The 19,704-nt window shown below is 48.5% G+C and overlaps 1 protein-coding gene across 2 annotated transcripts in view; it reads right to left on the bottom strand.

Annotated features, from left to right (window-relative positions):
- SLC6A2 (solute carrier family 6 member 2) overlaps positions 1–19,704 on the bottom strand; it is a 42,324-nt gene that overhangs the window by 8,273 nt on the left and 14,347 nt on the right. For both annotated transcript variants that reach the window (XM_018062000.1, XM_005691988.3), the window contains 7 exons: positions 13,788–13,926; positions 8,904–9,038; positions 7,182–7,285; positions 5,840–5,964; positions 4,472–4,584; positions 2,805–2,933; positions 483–582 (listed from right to left, as the gene is read on the bottom strand). In XM_018062000.1, coding sequence (XP_017917489.1) covers positions 483–582; positions 2,805–2,933; positions 4,472–4,584; positions 5,840–5,964; positions 7,182–7,285; positions 8,904–9,038; positions 13,788–13,926 — 845 coding nt within the window. The remainder of the gene's footprint in view (positions 1–482; positions 583–2,804; positions 2,934–4,471; positions 4,585–5,839; positions 5,965–7,181; positions 7,286–8,903; positions 9,039–13,787; positions 13,927–19,704) is intronic.

Here is a 19,704-nt window from a genome sequence, read left to right as displayed (position 1 = left end):
TTCAGCTCCAGAGCAAAGGTGCCAGAGAAAACACAGGACACTCAGCTGCATTTGATTTTCAGAGACAACAATACTAAATTTTAGTTTAAGAAATTTCATGCAGTGTTTGGGACATACAATAAAAAAAAAATTACCCATTATCTGAAATTCAAGTTTAACAAGGCGTCTTGTATCCTGGATTGACTAAATCTGGCAGCCCTACTCTAGAATGAATGGCATGGCTCAGGGAGCATCAGTTTCCTCCGAATTCCTCTCTTAACAGCTGACACTGATGCCTCTGGGGCCTTTGCCACCTCTTGTTAAAGGGAGTTCATGCAAAGATGAGTTGAGAGCTACGGACCAATATAAGCCACTTATACAACTCTGGGATCAGCCAGTGACAGCGCTGGAGATGAAAAGCCCCTTTGCCTGACCAGGTGAAAAGTCTCCAGAAGCCCAGGGGGCCGAGGCTTTTCCACACACACTCAGGGCCCAGCACCTACCATAAAACCAGGAGACGCCGATGGCTTCCATGAGCACAGCAAAAAGAATGGAGGTCCCCGCCGCAAACGTATCCAGCAGGGTCAGCACATATATTCCACCCTGGGGTGTGGACAGAGAGAGCCTGAGGCCTTCAAGGCTAGAAGAAGCGATCAACTGTTCCATCCATCAGATTGAGCTCTCCCCTGTCCGGCTCACTCAGAACTCATCCCTACCCCATACTCAAGTAATGAGGTTTAGGGTGCTACTGTGTTGCTGCTACGTATTCTAACAAAGACCTTCTGGGGTCACTGAGTCTGAGGGTGGGGACTTCAGTCAGTAAAAAGCAAGCTGGAAGACTTCCAGGATTCAATCCCTGGTCAGGGAACTAAATCCTGCATGACACAACAGAAAGATCTCACATGCCTCAGAAGATTGAAGATCCTATGTGCCACAGCGAAGAAACGTTACAGCCAAATAAATAAATAAATCAGTATTAAGAAAAAAAGCAAGATGGATTTTATCAGTGAAAAAAATGTTGCTTCCCATGTAAGTAACAAAGGATGCCGCAGCCATCAAGCCATCACATTACAGCTGCCCTGAAGGGGAGCCCTGAGGGAATGCAGGATAGAAACAGGATGCCTGCCATATAGCAACCAACTGCTGCAGTCACCCCCTGCGGGGGCACTCAGCATGAAGAAGTGTGGATACTGGCCCCCAGATAGCAGAGGTGTATATCAAAGGAATGATTTCAATGAGCCCAGACTCTAGCATCTTCCTATAGACAGAAAAGCCCTAAACTCCTTAACATGAGATGTCTGGTTTTCTTTAATTAGCAGTAATCTTTTGATCCAACTTCCTCGTTTTTTGTTGCAAAAACTCATATATTCTTGAGGCAGGAGATAAATGGGCTCCAGGTTTGACATTTACAACTGGCCCCCTGTTCACACTTACTGGAGTGATAAAAAGACAGGCTCCGGGCCAGACATTCACTACCAGCCCTGTGTTTACATTTCCTGAAGCAAGAGACTAATGGGCTCTGGGCTACATGTTTAGGACCAAAGGTCTGCCTACATTTTGAGATGATATGACAATAGGAATACAGTGGTTAACCGGGCCTTGGGTACTTCATTGGCATGAATAGAGAGGGGCTAAACTCTGTTAAGAGATCAAGAGGTCATATGTTTTCCATCCTTGGGCCAGGAAGACACTATACATGTGCAAAAGGCTTCTTGGGGTCAAAAATGCAGGGAATGCCAGGCCATAATAATGCCAGACCCCCTCCATATGCCTCTGCAATGAAATCCATCTTGACTAAGAAATGTGTGCACACCCAGGGAAGGGTCCTGAGGTAAATTAGCCATGGGAGGGAAGGGTCAAAGCAAGACAACTGGCCAAGAAGAAGATAAAGACCTGGAAGACTTCCCCTTTAACAAGGATTTAAACTTTCCAAAGGTGCGACTCTAGCAACTCTGAGTTCACCCATGCATCTTTCCACATGCACTCTGCTTTTCTAATATATACTTTACTTTCCTCTATACATTTCATCTCCTTGTCTGATTTTTCCTTACAAGGCAGACAAGGACTAGGGATGGAGATTCTAGGCACCAGCCCCTATGGTCTAATGATTAGGATTCCTTGTTTCCACCCAGGCAACCAGGGTTTGTTTCTAGTCAGGGAGCTAAGGTCTTGTTTCCAGCCACTGCTTATTGCAAGCTACTGCTTACTGATGCATGCATCCAAAACCATCCTGGCTCCTCCCTGACCTCGTCAGAACAGCCCCTCAGAGCTATTTGAGATGCTGTGCCAAGCTTAGGGCTTCCTTACTGTTCAGATGGTAAAGAATCTGCCTGCAGCACAGGAGACCTTGGTTAGATACTGGGTCGTGAAGATCCCCTGGAGAAAGGAATGGCTACCTGCTCCAGTATTTTTGCCTGGAGAATTCCAAGGAAAGAGGAGCCTGGCGGGCAACAGTCCATGGAGTCGCAAAGAGTCAGATACAACTGAGCGACTAACACGTTCAGGCTAAGTCCTCAGTTTGGTTCACCAAATAAAACCTAATTCTCAACTTTCAGGTTGTGTACTCTTTTTCAGCTGACAGTTTAAAATGGCCCTTTGCTGCTCCCCACCCCAAACCAACAAGCAGGTTTGCCCGGATGTCCTCAGGCTTAGAGGGGATAGACGACAATGGGATATAATCCTAGAGGACGGGACCACAGAGTTCAGGATACCAGGTACTGCCATGGTCCCCCTAGTACTACTGTCTGCTTCAAGTCTGGGAATACCTGGCTGGATTGAAATGCGGCCTCACAAGCCCCAGGTGACCCAGAGCCAAGCCCCCTCACCTTGGTTATGCAAAACAGAGCCAGAAGGAAGGTTCCAAAGGAGACGGCAAACGTGAAGAGTTTCCGGTGTCGCTTCAGAACCTGGAAGTCATCAGCCAGGCCCGTGATGACTGCCTCCATGCCTCCCATCTGGAGGGGACCGGGCAGGGTGGGATGCAGAGGTGAATGAAAATTGTGGCCCGCCATATCAGCAAAAAAAAAGGATGCTCCAGCCATCAGCTCCCAACCAAAGGTACATCCTGAGGGGACTCAGGATGGGGAAAAACAGGATACTGGCCCTAGATGGCTGCTGCTGTTGCTGCTGCTAAGTCGCTTCCATCGTGTCCAACTCTGTGCGACCCCATAGACGGCAGCCCACCAGGCTCCCCCGTCCCTGGCATTCTCCAGGCAAGAACACTGGAGTGGGTTGCCATTTCCTCCTCCAATGCTTGAAAGTGAAAAGTGAAAGTGAAGTCTCTCAGTTGTGTCCGACTCTTTGCGACCCCATGGACTGCAGCCCACCAGGCTCCTCCATCCATGGGATTTTTCAGGCAAGAGTACTGGAGTGGGGTGCCATTGCCTTCTCCAGTGGCTAAGATACATATTAAATGATTTCAGTGAGCCCAGACTCTTGCATCTTTCCCTTAAAGAAAAGCACTAAATTTGCTAACTTGAGATGTTTGGTTTTCTTCAGTTAACACTGACCACCTGGTTTTTGTTGCAAAACTCCTATAAATGCTAGCTCCTCTCTTACCTTTTCAGAGCAGCCTCAGAGCAATCTGATAGGCTGCTGCCCAGGCTTGACGTCCTTAGAAAATTTGCCAAATACACCATAATTATCAACTTTAAGGCTGTGTAAATTTTTTCAGTCCCTGGGGTCCAGGGAGTCCAGTCTCAGGTACCCAGCTCCCTCGAACCTCCCAGCAGCCCTGGACTCACGCACCCCAAGAGATTTCTAGAGAAATTGGCAGGTTCGGCTTTCTCCCTATCCTCTCACCCTACTTCTGCCCTGTTGTCAACCAAGCTCAGAACTCAGAAACCATGTGAGAGGGAGCCAAGAGTTAACTCCTATCTCCCCCTTATCAACAGGGTCTTGACTCCTGTCCACTCACTCAGCCTGAGTGGATGCTGATGAAATACCAAGGGAAGAATTGTTGGTGAGAGAACAGGAGTTACTAAACTCTGAATTCAGTTCCCCCGTCTGTAAAAGGAGAGTACTGGGCTGGCTTATCCCAGGTCCCTTCTAATATAAATTTCCACAGTGCCAAGGGGGTTTCTCCTGGTTCCTAGCAGGTGGCTCAGTGATAAAAAGAAAACCCGCCTGCAAAGGCTGTAGATGCAAGAGATGCCAGTTTGATCCCTGGGTCAGGAAGATCCCCTGGAGGAGGGCACAGCAACCCACTCCAGTATTCTTGCCTGGAAAATTCCGTGGACAGAGAAGCCTGGTAGGCTGCAGTCCATGGAGTCGCAAAGAGCTGGACACAAGTGAGCATACATGCCATCATCATTGCCTTTCTGAGTACTGATTTCTTTGTTTTCATTTAAATAGGGCCTTCTGGAAACAACTACTAATTGGGGATTTGAATGAGGGAAAACTTGAGACTTAGTAGTGTGTGGTTATTTGGGGAGGGAGGGTCAGAGTCTAGTAGTGTCTGTGGGCAGATGGTATCCTGAACAAGGTCACTCACCGAGCTGTCAATTCCCAGAGCCAGGAGCATGATGAAGAACACAATGGCCCAGAATGTGGATCCCGAGAGGGTAGAAATGGCTTCTGGGTACAGGATGAAGACTAGGCCAGCTCCTGGAAGAAACATCAAGGACCTCATCAATGGCTGGGGCTGTGGGTCTGAGCTGCAGATGACAGGGGAGCATTTGAGACCCAATAAGCCCTAGTCCAGCCCCATCATATTTGGTCAGTCATGTGTGGATAGAGCAAACCAAGGTTCTAAAGATGATGGACAGGGACTTCTCTGGGGGTCCAGTGGTTAAGATGCTACACTTCCAAGGAAAGGGCTGTGGGTTCGATACCTGGTTGGGGAACTAAGAACCTATATGCCATGTGGTGAGGCCAAGAAAGTAAATAAATAAATATGACTGATGAAGCCAGGTCCAAAATAAGGCTGGAAAGAAGGTGGGGTCATCTTAACAAAGCTCTTAAATGCATAGGTAAGAAGCTGAGAGGCGCTTGGGAGCCATGGAAACTTTGTTGAAGAAGGAGGCTGGTGACTTGATTTCCCAAGAGTTTGATATCAGTTTCATATCACCAGAATGCCAAGGCTTTGATCCCTGGGTTAGAAAGGTCTTCTGGAGAAGGTAATGGGAATCTACTCCAGTATTCTTGCATGGAAAATTCCATGGATAAAGGAACCATGAGGTCCCAAAGAGTCAGACACGATTGAATGACTAAGCAGGTACACATATGCCAAGGAGGTTGACCTTAAACAGCCAAGCCAGAGGGCCATACCTCTCCTGGACAGCTACAGGTCTCAAACCCCACCTCCTACACCTTGTGAGGGATCCTCTTACTCCCAAAACTTTGTGAGTTTTCAGAGTTCATCAGAAGCAGCCCCTCCCCAAGTCTCAGCCTATCTGTGGCTATAAAAATACGCGAAGGAATAAAAAAAGAATACGAGAAGCAGTGGGGAAGCATAGGCTCTACTGTAGGGCTGGTCAGGGTTCAATTGCTGGCACCATGACTCACTAGCTGGGTGACCTGGAACAACTTTAATAGATTGAATTTCAGCTTTCTAATCTTTAAAATGGGTCTATTAAGACTTGCCTGGCAGCACTGCCAGAACTAAACCAAGATATGTCAAGTGCTTAGCCCAGGGGCTGGTACAGACTGGGTACTCCAAAAACCTCCCTAGCCTGGCCTGATTCAGAAGATTCTGCCTGGAATTTCTTCTGACGGCCTCAAAGAAAGTCCATCCAGCAGCAGCAGGGAAAGCCCCGTGTCCAACTCCCCTTGGTCCTGCAGCCACAGGAGAATGGCACAGCTGAGAAGAAGGTGAGTTTCTCAGCGTCTTCCTTCTCAGTGGGCAGGCCTACCCACGCACCTTCAGTGGCAACATCCTCAATGTTGACCTTGTGCTCATGGGCCATGTAACCAAGGATGGAGAAGATGGCGAACCCGGAGATGAAGCTGGTGACACAGTTGATGGTGCTGGTCAGCAGGGCATCCCTGGGGGAAAGCAGCACTGTTAATTCAAGTTGTCTGACTCTCCACAACCCTGCTCATGGACCATCTATGGAACCCACAGCTTCCAATGCCATCCCCTTCTTCCATTTGCTAATGCCATCCAGACCCCAGTGCCCCACCATCCCTGGGTCAGAGCCTGTGGATGTAGGAAATAGGTCAACTGCTGGTTAAAACACTTTGATACCAGAAACTGATATCAAACTCTTGTTGGGAGACTGAATCACCAGTCTCCTTCTTCAACAAACTTTCCGTGGCTCCCCAGTGCCTCTCAATTTTTTACCCTGTCATTCAAGAGCTTTGCTAAGATGACCTCACCTTCTTCCCAGCCTTCTTTCATGGGACTCTCTAACACGCACTCTCTGAGCAAGCCAATCAACTTGCCGGTTCACAAACATACCACCTCTCCTGGCTCTGCTCATGCTGTTTGTGATCCACCCACTCCATGTCTGCCTGTTCCAACCCTAACTCTCTACCAAGGCTCACCTCAAAGGCACCCTCTATGCTCTCATTGATCCTCTATCACAGGGCTGATTTCCCCGTTTCCTTAGCCTCCCCATAGCCTGTCCCACTTGCATGTATTCATCCTACTCTGTCTTGTACCAGGGATTCTGTCTTAAGCCTTTGACAGAGAGTGATGAAGCAGCCCCATTTGTTCTGTCTGAAGCCTTCACAGCACTGGGCCAGCAGGAGGCAGCATTAAATGCTTACAGAGCCAGCTGATCTAGAGCACTGTCTTCTGACTTTCCTACCCTGAGCAGACTTCTTATTCTTCCCTGTGGTCTTAAGCACTGACCCTGCCAGGGCCCTCACCCCTCAAGCAACCAGCCTGGATATTCCGCCCTTGTCTGCCCCCGGGGCATCAGATGGACAGAGGGGCAGTGCTGGCTGCTCTGAAAGCGACAGTGTCCCTCTGTCACAGCTATGCACTCCCATGATTGCCCAGGGTTAGTGGCCTCAACTATCCCAGCTCCTCAGCTTGCACTGCTTAAGAAGTGTCCTGAAGGGACATATGTTCACCAAGACCCCCATAGGCCATGTCAGAGTTCATAGAACATCCAGGATGATCTTTACTCTGCCTCATCTCACAGGGAAAGAAACCTAAGAAGAAAATCTGACTTGTTCCAGACCAGAACCCTCTCTTCCACCCCTGTGAGGGTACCCAGGATTTAGAGCTTTCTGGAATCCCGGAAGGATCTTACCTGTAGCAGTTATTGTCAAATTTGTTGTAACTAGCAAATGCAATCAAGACTCCAAATCCGGCCCCCAAGGAAAAGAATATCTGAGTCGCCGCATCAATCCACACCTGAAATGGGCAGATAAAGGGCATCACCCTCGGCTCCCAGAGAACTGGACTACCTCACTGCTTCAGATGGGCAGAGAAGCCCCAGGGATGCTCTTAGACTCACAAAATGAGATCTAGCCAGAGATGGGCAGTCACACAACTCCTGCTCCCCAGCAGCCTATACAAATTCACTGTGGAGAGAGGCTGGGGTCTCTCTGGCATCATCCAGCCTTGGGTGGTCATGAGTAAGCTCACCCTGGAGGAACTCACTGGTTCAATTAGATATTTTGATTTTCAAAGAAAGTTAAAAACTGAAAGTTAATGAACTAAATGTGGCTTTAAAGTGGATGTGGCAAGGGCAAAGGGTTGACTATCTCAGGTGTTTTGGACACAACAGCTTCAGGAAGGAGTTATGATTCCTAGTAGCTTCTACCAACCCACAGAGAGTGGAGACTTCTTGGTGGCCAGTGGGGCTTACTTCCCTCATCTGATGGATGATGGAATTACATGGCTAGAAGCCTGGAGATCTGAGCTTCTCCAATTGCTCAGCCTCATGGTCTAGCCCTGGTCAATTTCACTGTCTATATCTCAGTTTCCTCATCTGTACAATGGGGATAACTTTACCTAGCTCACCAGGACTAAGCCACAATCAGAGCTATGAGACTTCTGTCATCTCCCACTTTGTAAGCAGAGGGTGTAACAAGAGAAGCCACCTGATGGAGGAAGACAGAGCTGCTCCTTCAGATGGTACTCAGGCTATTTCTACTGTTGGAAAGATTTAAGATATGTAAACAGTGCAGAACAGATAGAACTCTGACTTGCTTTACAATTTACAAGACTGATTTGTTTCTTACGCTGTTATATTTCTGGCAGTTACTAAGGAAGCAGGTTTTTCTCTTGGTTATTGGGCTTTAACACTGAGGTATGCCTGGACAGTGTAAGCTGTGTCCCTCCTAAACCTCTGTTGGTCCTCCCTGCCAGGATATTGTGGGTTCAAAAAGAGTATGGGGATATCTTTGGGGATTCTAGGGGGAATGTATTGAGGTGTTGTCACTGAGGAGCACATGAGGGAAGAGGTTGGAAATCATCTCAGCTGTGATCTGAAGATGCTCAAGGCCCTAGGAACCTCCAAGGTGTCTCTGCTCCTGGCCTCAACCCGCTATTTTGGACTCCACTCCAAATTCACCCCACCTGCATGGTAGTCTCTGGGCAGGACAGTGAGCTAAAGGAGATGTGAGGAGAGACAGTCAGTAGGGTCTGGGTCTCCCCATGGCTGAGTCTACTCCTTATGCTGACATCACAGACGGTACCAGAGGCCAGGGTTGGAGACCAGAGTAGAAATAGGTCTGGGGTGTTGGAGTGGGTTAGGGGGCCATGACATTGGGCAGGGGTAAGAACCCAGGACAGGATAGTGCTGTCTTTGAAAAGAGGGGGTCTGCAAAGGCCACTTAGTAGAACCACAGATTCCAGGTCATCAGAGCTGGACAGGCTCAAGGATACTGTTGGGTACAGATGAAACCAGTCTTTGGGCAGACGGAGATGCTGCCGCTCAGAGTGGGGAGGATCCACCCCAGGCCACAAAGAGCACTGAGAACCCTCCTCACCCTGGCCTAAGGGTGGGTGATCACTGGGCACTGACCGTGGCCTCTTTTAGGCGGTAGAAGTCGATGTGCAGGTAGGCGTTGATGCCATTGGAGGCGCCGGGCAGCGTGATGCCATGGACCAGGAGCACGAACAGCACGAGGTAAGGCAGCGTGGCGGTGATCCACACGACCTGGCAGTGGACAAGCTGGCCGTGAGAGTCTGGCTCTGCTGCCCGTGTGGTGCAGGGTGGGGGTGAGGGAGCCAGTCACACCCTCCCCGACCTCCTTCCCACAGCGCATGTGCTAAAGGCTCCATCACTAGGTCAGACCTGGGGCACTCCAGGACAGAGTGGACAGCCCAAGGCTGCACCTAGCGAGAAAACCAGCCTACCGGAGGTGCTGCCACCAGGAAGCTAAGGGCAGTGAGAATGAAGACCAGGTTCTCGCAGTGCCCAAGACCTCCTCTTCTACAAGCTGCCCAGAAAGAACTAGGCACCCTCACCTTTATGCCCTCCATTGTCCCTCCTCTCTCTGTCTTGTTTACCTTCATTCAAACATATCCTCCTAAGCTCACTGCCCAAGGAGGGATGTGGTTGGGCAGAAACTCCCATCTGTAGCAGTTCTTTCTTTTGGGCAAATACAAACTGCCCTGTCCAGAAACCTGTAAAGGAAGAGGCTGTCCCCAGACTAAGAAGAGACACTTGCCCGTTCTGCCCAAGCTGAAGAAACAGAGAAGTGGGGGAAGGAGAAGGCTGTGTGGCTTCCTCTTTGTTCCTTCTCACCCCTGACTATACATGAGAATACTCTGGGGGAAAGTATACATTGAAAATGTCAAAGTTCAGATTCCACTTTTGGAGTTTCTGATTGGATTGGTCTGGGATGGGTCCTGCACTTCAGGACCCATGGCTCCTGGCACTTTCCTGGTGGTCTAGCAGCTAAGACTCCATGCTCCCAATGCTGGGGGCCTGGGTTCGATCCCTGGTTGGGAAACTAGACCTCACATGCTGCAACTAAGAATCCTGCATGCTGTAAGACTTGGCAAAGCCAAATATATATATATATATATATATATATATATATATATATATATATTTGTTTTAAAGCTCTCCCAGGTTGCAGGGGACAAAGACAGATGAGGAACATTTATGAAGCGATTTCCATCTGCTAGCCCAGAACCAAGGACCTCTCACCCTATCCTCCCAACTGCCCTGGAGGCTGGCAGGACCATTAATGGGCCTCACTTTGCAGGTGAGGACACAAGCTTAGGGGGTATCATTCATCCTGAGGTCACCCAGTAGGGAATGATGGTGTCTGGACTCCAACACAGGTCATCTGACCACAAAGCCGTGTTCTTAATCCTTCATGCTACTTTATGTTTGAGCCCCTGTCAAGACTCCTTTGAAACCCTGTCTGTCTTTTGGCCTCAGCATCCCCATTTGTACAAGCACCTGGAGTAGACGGTCTTGGAGAACCTTTTAGGTCAGCATTTAGATGTTCAGTACAGGCTTATAGTTGCTAAGGCTCATTCAGCCAAGGACTACGAGTTGGAGGAGGCAGACAGGACTCCAGGGCAGCAAACAGCACTGTGTTTGACACCCTTGCCTGACGGCCTGGGAGCTAACTGACTCCTGACTCATACCTCCACCCTCCACCCTGCAGTGGTCAGTGGGCCAGGATCACTGTGTGGTCTGCGGTAACCCTGTTCCCTGAATCAGACTGTACCTGTCCCTTGCCATCCCAGGCGCCAGCTGTGAAGTCATGCACCTTCCCAAACAGAGCCTTCACCAGCCAAGACAGAAAGTGTGAACATTTGCAATTCATCCCAGGCCAGTTCTGTGGCTGGGACAGCCTGCTAAGAGAAGGGCCCTGTCCTGTTCTAGATGTAGTCTGGGAAGAAATAAGCAACACTTGTGGTCTTTTCATGAGCCAAAGTATAAAAACAAAGAGCACAGCAGTGTCCTGTGTGAAGCTCCTTATTCTGGAAAGCCCCTCCCCATGGACTGCAGGGCCCCCTGCCCACTCAGCCGCGAGAACACCGGAGGACTTAAGCAAAATGTGGGCAGGGACTTTGGGTGACATATCTTCATCTGGGGCGGGGCTTCCTAGGGCAACACCCCGTCCCTGCTAGGCCCCTCACTACACTCCTCAGGGGAGGGGATGAGTCCTCCTCTGAAGGTACCTTTGTACAAAGGAGTGGAACATGCTCAGCTCCACTCCTTTTCTCTTTAGCGTCGGTCCCCTCAGAGACAACTCCTGCCTGCTCCAGTCAAGTGCTAAACCAGGTGGGGCGGGCTGTACCCCTTCAGCGAAGGTAGTAGGAAACTTAATTTGGGGGTGCAATATTAGAAGTGCGTGGTGGCCCCTCACACAGGCTGGCAGCAGCAGCAAAACTCATACACCTTCTGCAGCTCTGTTGCCGGCAGAGGCCAGAAGAGCCCTGCTCCGGACCCCCAGGAGAGGCACGCATACACCTTCTGCAGCTCTGCTGTCGGCAGAGGCCAGAAGAGCCCTGCTCCGGACCCCCAGGAGAGGCACGAAGAGGCTGGATGAGGCTGGCCTGGGGCTTCTGTGGCTTCGCTTGCGGTTCCTTCCACTGACAATGCCTTCCTTCTGCTCCATCTCCACCTGCCCCTGTCCTTTGAGCTCTGTCCCAAATGCCACCTTCTGCACGGTCTTTGCAGACCCTCTCAGTTTGATAAACTTCCTTCTGCCACTTACGTAGCTTTTTGGACCATGAGAACCATGGTAAGAAAAACCTTATATATTAAGACACATGGATTGCTATAACTGAATCACAAATTCCACAAGACAGTTCTTACTTTACTACAGGCAATGTACTATTATCTAGACACATATTATCTATGTGCTATTATCTAGACAATTTCATTTTGAAAAACTGTGGTGACCCCCTAAATCGATTTAATGACAGTTGAAAAACCCAAAGTTTGTATCTCAAAGTGCAACCTGACTACCTGTTGAAAAATTATCTTCAAGGTAAAGAAAGTTAAGTTTTTAAGAAAGCAAGATCTGTAATAGTATGTATAGTTTGTGGTCATTAGTGTTTTTTGAAATGGGGACACACATGTGTCTCTGGATGGGGATGCAAGAACGAGCATGATTGACCTACACCTGCCTGTAACACACATAATACTACAATCAACTGAATCTGTCGTATTTACTCTTGCATCACTAATACAGCACCAAGCCTGGCACATAGGAGGTATCCATAAATGCTTAAAAAGTTGAAGTGGATTCAAAAGAACACTTAGCGAGGTTCCCCAAACTCATTTACCCACCTACCCTCCTTCCTACCTTCCCTTCTTCCCTCACTAGTTCTTCAGTAAATATTTACTGAAGACCTACTATGTGCCAGGTATTGGGATGGCTGTGGTCCAATCCTGGCTCTGCTCTTAGAATTCCTCCAAGCCCTGGTCTGCATTTCATTTGGGTTCTTCCTTGGAGCAGATACCATGTCTCCAACATTCTAAGAGGAAGTTCCACTTCAAGCTCTTCTTGACAGATTCCATTCTCATTCTCTGCTGGTGCTTTGTGCCATCTTTGCTATCTATCACTTAACCAAGACTCTGGGAGAACCACAGAGGTGCCTGATGCATCCCACTTTCCAAAATCAGTTGCCTAATGAAGCTTCTCATAAATTCAGGCTGCCTGATTCAGATAGGCTGTTGCCTTGTAACTCCCAACGAACACACACTCCGTGTGTTCCATGTTGACTCTGGGCTTTACCACAAGACTTATTTTGGCCCCTGGGACAATAGCCAGCATGATGTAAAGAGAGACTGGAAGAGCTGCTTGCACATTAGAGTTTGTTTCCTTGGAACATGCTCTTGGAACTCAGCCACTCCACTGTGAGAAGCCCAAGCCACACAGCAAAACTATATGGAAACAACCCATGGTGCTTTGGTTGACAGCTCCAGTTGAGCTCCTAACCAGTACCAACTGCCCTCAATGAGTATGTGCCATCTTAAAGGTTCCAGCCCAGTCATGCCCCCAGACATGTAGCCCAAGCAAGATCATATGGAGAAAAAGAACCATCTTGCTGAGCCCAGTCAACTCAAAGAATCACGAGAGACAATAAAATGATTGTTGTTTTTCCATCATGAAATCTTGAGCTCTTTTATTACACAGCAATAGCTAACCGAAACACTGGACAGAATATTTCCCAGCTACAGCCTCTTTAATACAGTCAAGCTCTATATAGACCCACAGGGTCCAAATGGAGTTGTTGTTCTCATGATGTTTCTCAGGCTCAGAATCGATGTGGGCGATGACCTGATTATACTCCACCCTGAGGGGCTGGCTATGGGGAGCAGTGTCACCTAAGTCAGAACACCAACTCTGGCAAGCTGTCCTAGGTCATCTAACTCTATACTCCTCTCCCGAGGAAACCTAAACTCTTTTGAACACCAGCACTGTGTCAGAAGATGTTCCAGGATTCATCCAGATATCTTCTAGAGCATTCTCTTTTACTCAAAAATTCAGGGGTGAGAATGATCAATTTTACGGTGAAGGAAATGGTTATATTCTAGAGAAGGCTGCAACACTGGCATGCAATTTTAGTCCCCCAGATTTTAAGATTTATCAAATACATGTCAATAGATTGCTTTGGGCTTTGGGTGTCCTCATTCCCTGGTCTCTGCTATTAGGGAAGATTTGGTGGGAAAGCGTGAGGAACCCTGATCCACTCACATCCCCTCACCCTACTGTTGGAGAGCCCGGAGCTTAGGAAAGGGAAGGGATTTGTCCGAGGTCTCCAGCAAGCTGGTGGCAGAGCTGGGATGAAAACCCAGACTTTGTTCTTTTAGCATCACCTTTTCCTTTTACCAACTACCTGAATTACAGGTAGGAAAACACACCTTTCTTTTTTTTGTTGTTTTTTTTTGAGGCCAACCTCCCAACTAAAAGAGAAACAAAGACATTACCTTTCCTGATGTCTTCACTCCTTTCCAGAGGCTAAAAAACAGGACGATGACCACGATGATCAGACAGAGCAAAAGCTGCCACTGGGGCAGGCCAATGTCATGAATCCCACTGCTCTCATGCAGATGCAGGACGCCACGCCTGCCGGGGAAGATGGTATCATCAGGGAGGACGACCTCGGCCTTGACCACAGGCCAGCCCCTGAAAGTGCACATCGATGGAGACGGGCCCAGGCTGCCCCCGTCCCTGCCCCGCATCACCGGGACCTGCTCTGTGCAGTCACAGCCTGTGCCTCGCACTGCCCTGCTCTAGCCAGCAAGTCTTCTTGGAAGACACCCCCACCCAAGGCTGTTTTTCAAACAGTTATAGAAGTTTTCAACATAATAAATATCTCTGCTTGCCAGGTCCTGGAGAGATGGTGGTGAATAAACACAGGAAAGGTCTCTGTCCTCACAGGCTAAAGTAGTGGATACTGGAACATCTGGCAATGTCTGCAGATATCTTTGATTGTCACAACTTGGGCAGAAGGCATCTAGAGCAGCAGTCCCCAGCCTTTTTGGCACCAGGGACCAGTTTCATGGAAGACAGTTTTTCCATGAGTTCAAGTGCACAATATTTATTTCACACTTTATTTCTATTATTATTATGTCAGCTCTACCTCAGGTCATCAGGCATAGATCTCAGAGGTTGGGGACCGCTGATCTGGAGGACAGAAGAGTGGAACAGCCTACAATACACAGGACAACATAAACATCCTATACGGCACGAAACAGCCTCCAAAATTCCCATGTTGCTGAGCTTAAGAATCCCTGGCCTGGAGACTAAGAAGTAAACATTTCTCCTATTTTACTCAAACTAAACCTATGTATATCCTCTGCCTTAGCAATTCTACTCCTGGGTATCTGTCCAATAGAAACATATACACATGTCCATCAAAAGACATGGTGTAGAATGTTCACAGCGGCATTATCCACAACAACTCCAAACTGCAAAATTCTCAAATTTCTATCAACGGTAGACTAGATAAATTATGACATATTCATAAAGTATAACATTATACAGCAACTAACTCTGTATGGATGAATCTCACACACATAATTTCACGAGAAAGAAGTCAAAACCGAAAGAGGGCTGCTGGGGGCTGGTGACAAGGCCGGGGACAAGGAGGTGATGGCTCCAGCCACATAGAACTCCTGGGTGACAATAGCTGGTGCAAACACTCCCCATCTTGAGCTTTTTTTTCCCCCTCTACAGTAAAAGGGCTCTCACGAGGTTTACACTGCATATGAGACAGTGCTAGAACTCGGGGAATGCTCAACACCAATGATCAATGGAACTACCAATCTGATTGAGTCCCAGCTTTCAAGGGAACAGCAGGCATCAGCAAAGAAGCTGAGGGGGGCCCAGAAAATTCAGCCAAGGGAGTCAGCAGGGCGGGCTCCACAGAGGGGATATCTAGTACCTTTTCTGCAGGCCCATGGGAGAGCAGGTGAGTTGAGCTGGAGTGCCTGGGTGTGGTAGGAGTGAGATGGGGAAGGTGGGGTGTTGACAGGCATACAGAGAAGTCTGCAGTGAGTGAAGGAGCAGAGCTGTGTGGCTGATCAAAGGTCACCAAGACCTGTGTTCCCATCCCCAGAACAGCCTTCATCCTGACCACCCTGGGGCAGGATGTCATGGCTGTAAGCTACTCATCCTGCATCAGCTTCCCCAGCAATGAGTCTCCATGTCTGGTCCCTCCTAATCTTATCTCTTGATCTGCTACCAACACTCCATCCTCATGGCCCAATGTCAAGCCAGACCCATATTCCCTTCCTCCAGGACTGCTGTAAAAACCTCCCCATTCCCCATCATCCCAGTCTCTCCAGTCAGCCCCCTTAAATCCACAGGCTATGCTGCTGTAGAACCATCTGATCCATCTCAAACTGTGTTCTAACCTTGTCACTCTCCTGCCCCCCAATCCTCAGATGCTCTTTATCATCTAAAACAATGGTTCTCACGGGGTGCAAATTTGCCCCTGCCTTCTTCAGACACTTGGCAACATCTGGGGACATATTTGGTTGTCATAGCTGGAGGGCAGGGTGAGTGTTACTGGTATCTAGTGGGCAGAGGCCAGGGATAGGCTAGACATCCAAAATGCACAGGAGAGCCATCCCTCTGCAACATGGAATTATCCAGCCCCAGATGTCAAAAGCATCAAGGTTGTAAAATCCTGGTCAAGAGGATTAAAAAAAAAAAAAAAAGCCTTTCAGAATCTGAGGCCTTTCAGAATTGTCCTGTGCCAAGTGCATCCCCCTGCCTTGCCACATCATGCTTTTGGCTCCCTGTGACCGCCAGCCGCTTGTCATTCCCCAGTTATATGAAGCTCTCATCGCTCTGGGCCTTGGAACTATCTGTTCCTTTCTGTCTAGAACACACTTCCTGGCCCAATGTGTCTGCCTGGCAAACTTCTCTCCCTGCTAGTCTCAGCTCTAAAATGATTCCCTAGCTGAGGCCCACTCTCCTGTCCTGAGAAGGAAGGAGAGGAAGAGAGAAACGGGGGAGGAGACAGAGAGGGAGAGAGAAAGGCAGGGGAGAAAGTGAGACAGAGACAGGGAGGAAGGGAGGGAGGGAGGAAGAGGAAGACGAAGAAGAAAAGGAGGAAGAAGAAGAGGAGGAGGAAGTGGAGGAAAATGGGTTGGAGGAGGGGAGGGAAGTGAAGGGAAGTGAAGAAGAGAGACTAGGCATGTCTAAAAAGACAGAGAACTAGAATCAGGTACTGAACCCATCTGACTCTTAATCCTGCTTCTTTCCATTGCTTTACATACAATCAAGTGTTAAATGGTATGAGTAAGCATTTGGCCAATTTGACTGGGGGAAAAAAAAAGGCTCTGAACCAACTGTGCTTGCCTGAAACATGCTAAAATGACTCCAGCATCCCATCAGATGGCTGACATGGCCCCTAACCAGCCCGGTGACTCACACGTGTGCGGGGTCCACTTTAAGGTTTGCAGTGGCTGTCTAGGTATTTCATCAGTGAAAAAAGCTAGACTCCAGAGCTGATTTCCAAGAAAAGTGAATCCAGCCTCCTCCCCACTAGCGGCCCCAAGCCTTGGGGGTTAGGACAAGTAAGTTGGGTTTGTTGCAGTTTTCCAGCAGTTTAATGAAAATGAATCATCGTTAAGTATATGATCCAGATTTTCCGAAGTCTGTGGGCCAAATGGGCTCAGATCTCACTTGACATTTAAGCGCAGAGGGTTAGTGCTGGGGTGGAGGGAGAGGTCTCTTCCCCACCAGGAAAAGGCAGGGAGTAGAAGTTTTCTATTCCTGGTGCATGTTCACCAAGGGTGCCCTTTTACAGCTAGAGTTACAGAGCATCAGGGTTTCTTTTTGCCTCGGGCTGTTTGGCTTCAGGCCTGGAGCCTGGGGAGTGTTGCAGTTTTGTTCCCTTAAATGATATGTTCAGTTCATCAGCTTAAACAAGCACAAGATGGTAGGAGAATTGGCCAGCAGGCTCCAAGGAAAGCAGGAAAAAAAAAAAAAACCAGCTAGCCTCCTCAGGGTTGGCACTGGGAGTCCTACTTGCTGGGTTCCCAAGCTGAAAGTGAGTAACTTTTAAAGCAGAAGCATTTAGATAAAAGGGCCATTAAAAACAAATCCCAGAGGCAGCTCATGACTCAGATACTGAGAAGCACACAAAAGCAGCCTGAAGGTGAGAAAGAGCTGCATGAGAAGGGCTCCGATCTACCCACAGACACCTCTGCACTCCTGTCCCGAATACACCCCCCTGGAGACTCTGAAGGACAGAGAAGACAGAGGAGAGGCTCATGGATGGAGGGAGAGCCTCCACCCAGACAGCCTGGATTCAGATCCCTTCCGCCACTTCCCTAAAACCTGAACCACCACATTCTTATCTGTAAAACAGGAGTAATTTCCACCTCCGTGAACTGTGAAGACTAAGTGGGACGTGGACAGGGGGGGATGCTGATGCCTGGATCACAGTAGATACCAGACTTGGGGTGGAGGTGGGGGCACTTAAAAGGATGGAGGAGGGGAGGGAAGGGGGAGGAGAGGATGGGAAAGAGCTCTATAGAGCAAAAAGCTGCTGAAAAAAAGCCTTGGACTCTGCCCTCAACCACATTCCCCAAGAGAATCAGCCCAACGCAAGAGAATTTCTTTTTCTACCTTCTTACGGCCAAGCTCAGAGGAAGTTTAAGGCTGTAATTAAAGCAACCGGAGTCTCAAAACTCAACTCACCTCTCTTTCCTCCAGCAGCAGATCCGCTGGCCATGAAGATGTCAGAGGAGGAATCAAATAATAACCAGGCTAGAGATGAGACTATCATTTTCCATTTTAATTTATAAGGACGACGGTTACCAAAAACAGAAAAATCGTGGATTTTCCTCTATCATGAGATGATAAAGGAGAAAGCCTAGAACCAATTACATGTATCAGCAGCACCCTCAGCTCCACTATCCTCTACCATTCCAAACTGCACTCATAAACTGGGAAGACCTAAAACCTCTGCCAGCAAGCTCTCCACTGGTTCTGGGATTGTCTGAGGCCACACCCCCTCAGGAGAAGACTAAAGGAGGCCCTAGATTTTCCATGACATGATACTGTAAGCATGTCAGACTGACCCCAGTAAGAATCTGTCTGAGATGGGAGAGTGCAGTGGCCCAGACAGGAGCTGTCAACCCTGGCTGGATATTAGAATTGCTGGCGGAACTGTTAATAAAATCCCCACACCACAGTTGCACCTGGACCAGTAAAATGAATCTCGAGGCATAGGATCCAGGCATCAGTGTGTTTTAAGGACGAGGTGGTTCCAATGAGCAGACAGTGTTTAGCATCACTGGGCTAAGAGCTTGGACTTTGAAGCCAGACTTCCTAGGTTCAAACTCATTCTAAATGGCACTTCTAAATGCATGGCTGGGACATAATCGAAGCTGGATAAATGTTAGTTTTGATGACAATAATAATTTGATATCATAATAGCCATTCAAAATGTCTGGAATCCAATATAACACAGAGGTGACGCCTGCAGGCTCTAGAGTTTCATTGCCTGGAAAGGCAGGGGCTAGGGTGAAGAGAGCGAGGATCATGGAACAAACGGTAAGGAGGAGCTCACTCTCAAGAGTCCAGCAGGTGCCATCTGCCAGGGTCCAAATCTCGGCTCTGCACAGGACTAGCCGTGTGACCATGGGCCAGTGATTTACTGTTGCATCTGCAAAATGAAGCTAATGTTTGCAGCCGAGTCATGTACGGAAGAGTTACAGAAACCTCACTGGGTTGCTGTGAGGTTTACATTGATATAATACATACAGAGAAGTTAGCAGAAAGCCTGATGCACATGGTAAGTGATTAGCTGTTGATGTGATGGAGAGGAAGACAGGGATGATGGTATTAACTTAAATAGATGCTCACTTCAAGTTATAGTGGTTCTTTAGATTCTTTGGGGGCTGTAGAAGGATTTCAAGTTCCATGGCAACTGTGGACCCTCTCCCCACTGAGTTTCCAAATCTATATAATTGTGCACTTGGTCCTGAAAGTCCACAGGAAACAGATGGAGGCAGGTGGACATGTAGGTCCAGGATGCTTAGCAAATTCTCAGCCATGGCTCATGAGGGTACTTCCTGGGTCCTGAGAACCCCGACTCCCCTCCCTTGGACCCCAGGAGGCAGCAGACTTCCCAGAGGCCACCTTTAACCACATCACATCTCCTTGGTCCAACTGCACCGAGATGGCAAAGGTGGGAATGGTTTTAAGGAACCCCATTCTCTGGATAACCCCACTCTCTGGTCTGTGGCTTGGCAAATAAACAGTACCAGGGGAGACTGGCCCTGAATTTGTGAACTTGTCTTTTTTCATCCTCTAGACCTGCACTGTCCAATATGGAAGCAACTGGCCGTTTAAATGTAAATGACGGAACTTCCCTGGTTA

Source organism: Capra hircus, chromosome 18 (genome assembly GCF_001704415.2).
Source record: "Capra hircus breed San Clemente chromosome 18, ASM170441v1, whole genome shotgun sequence".
NCBI classification, from domain to species: Eukaryota; Metazoa; Chordata; class Mammalia; order Artiodactyla; family Bovidae; genus Capra; species Capra hircus.
This window is presented reverse-complemented; position numbering and strand designations above follow the sequence as displayed.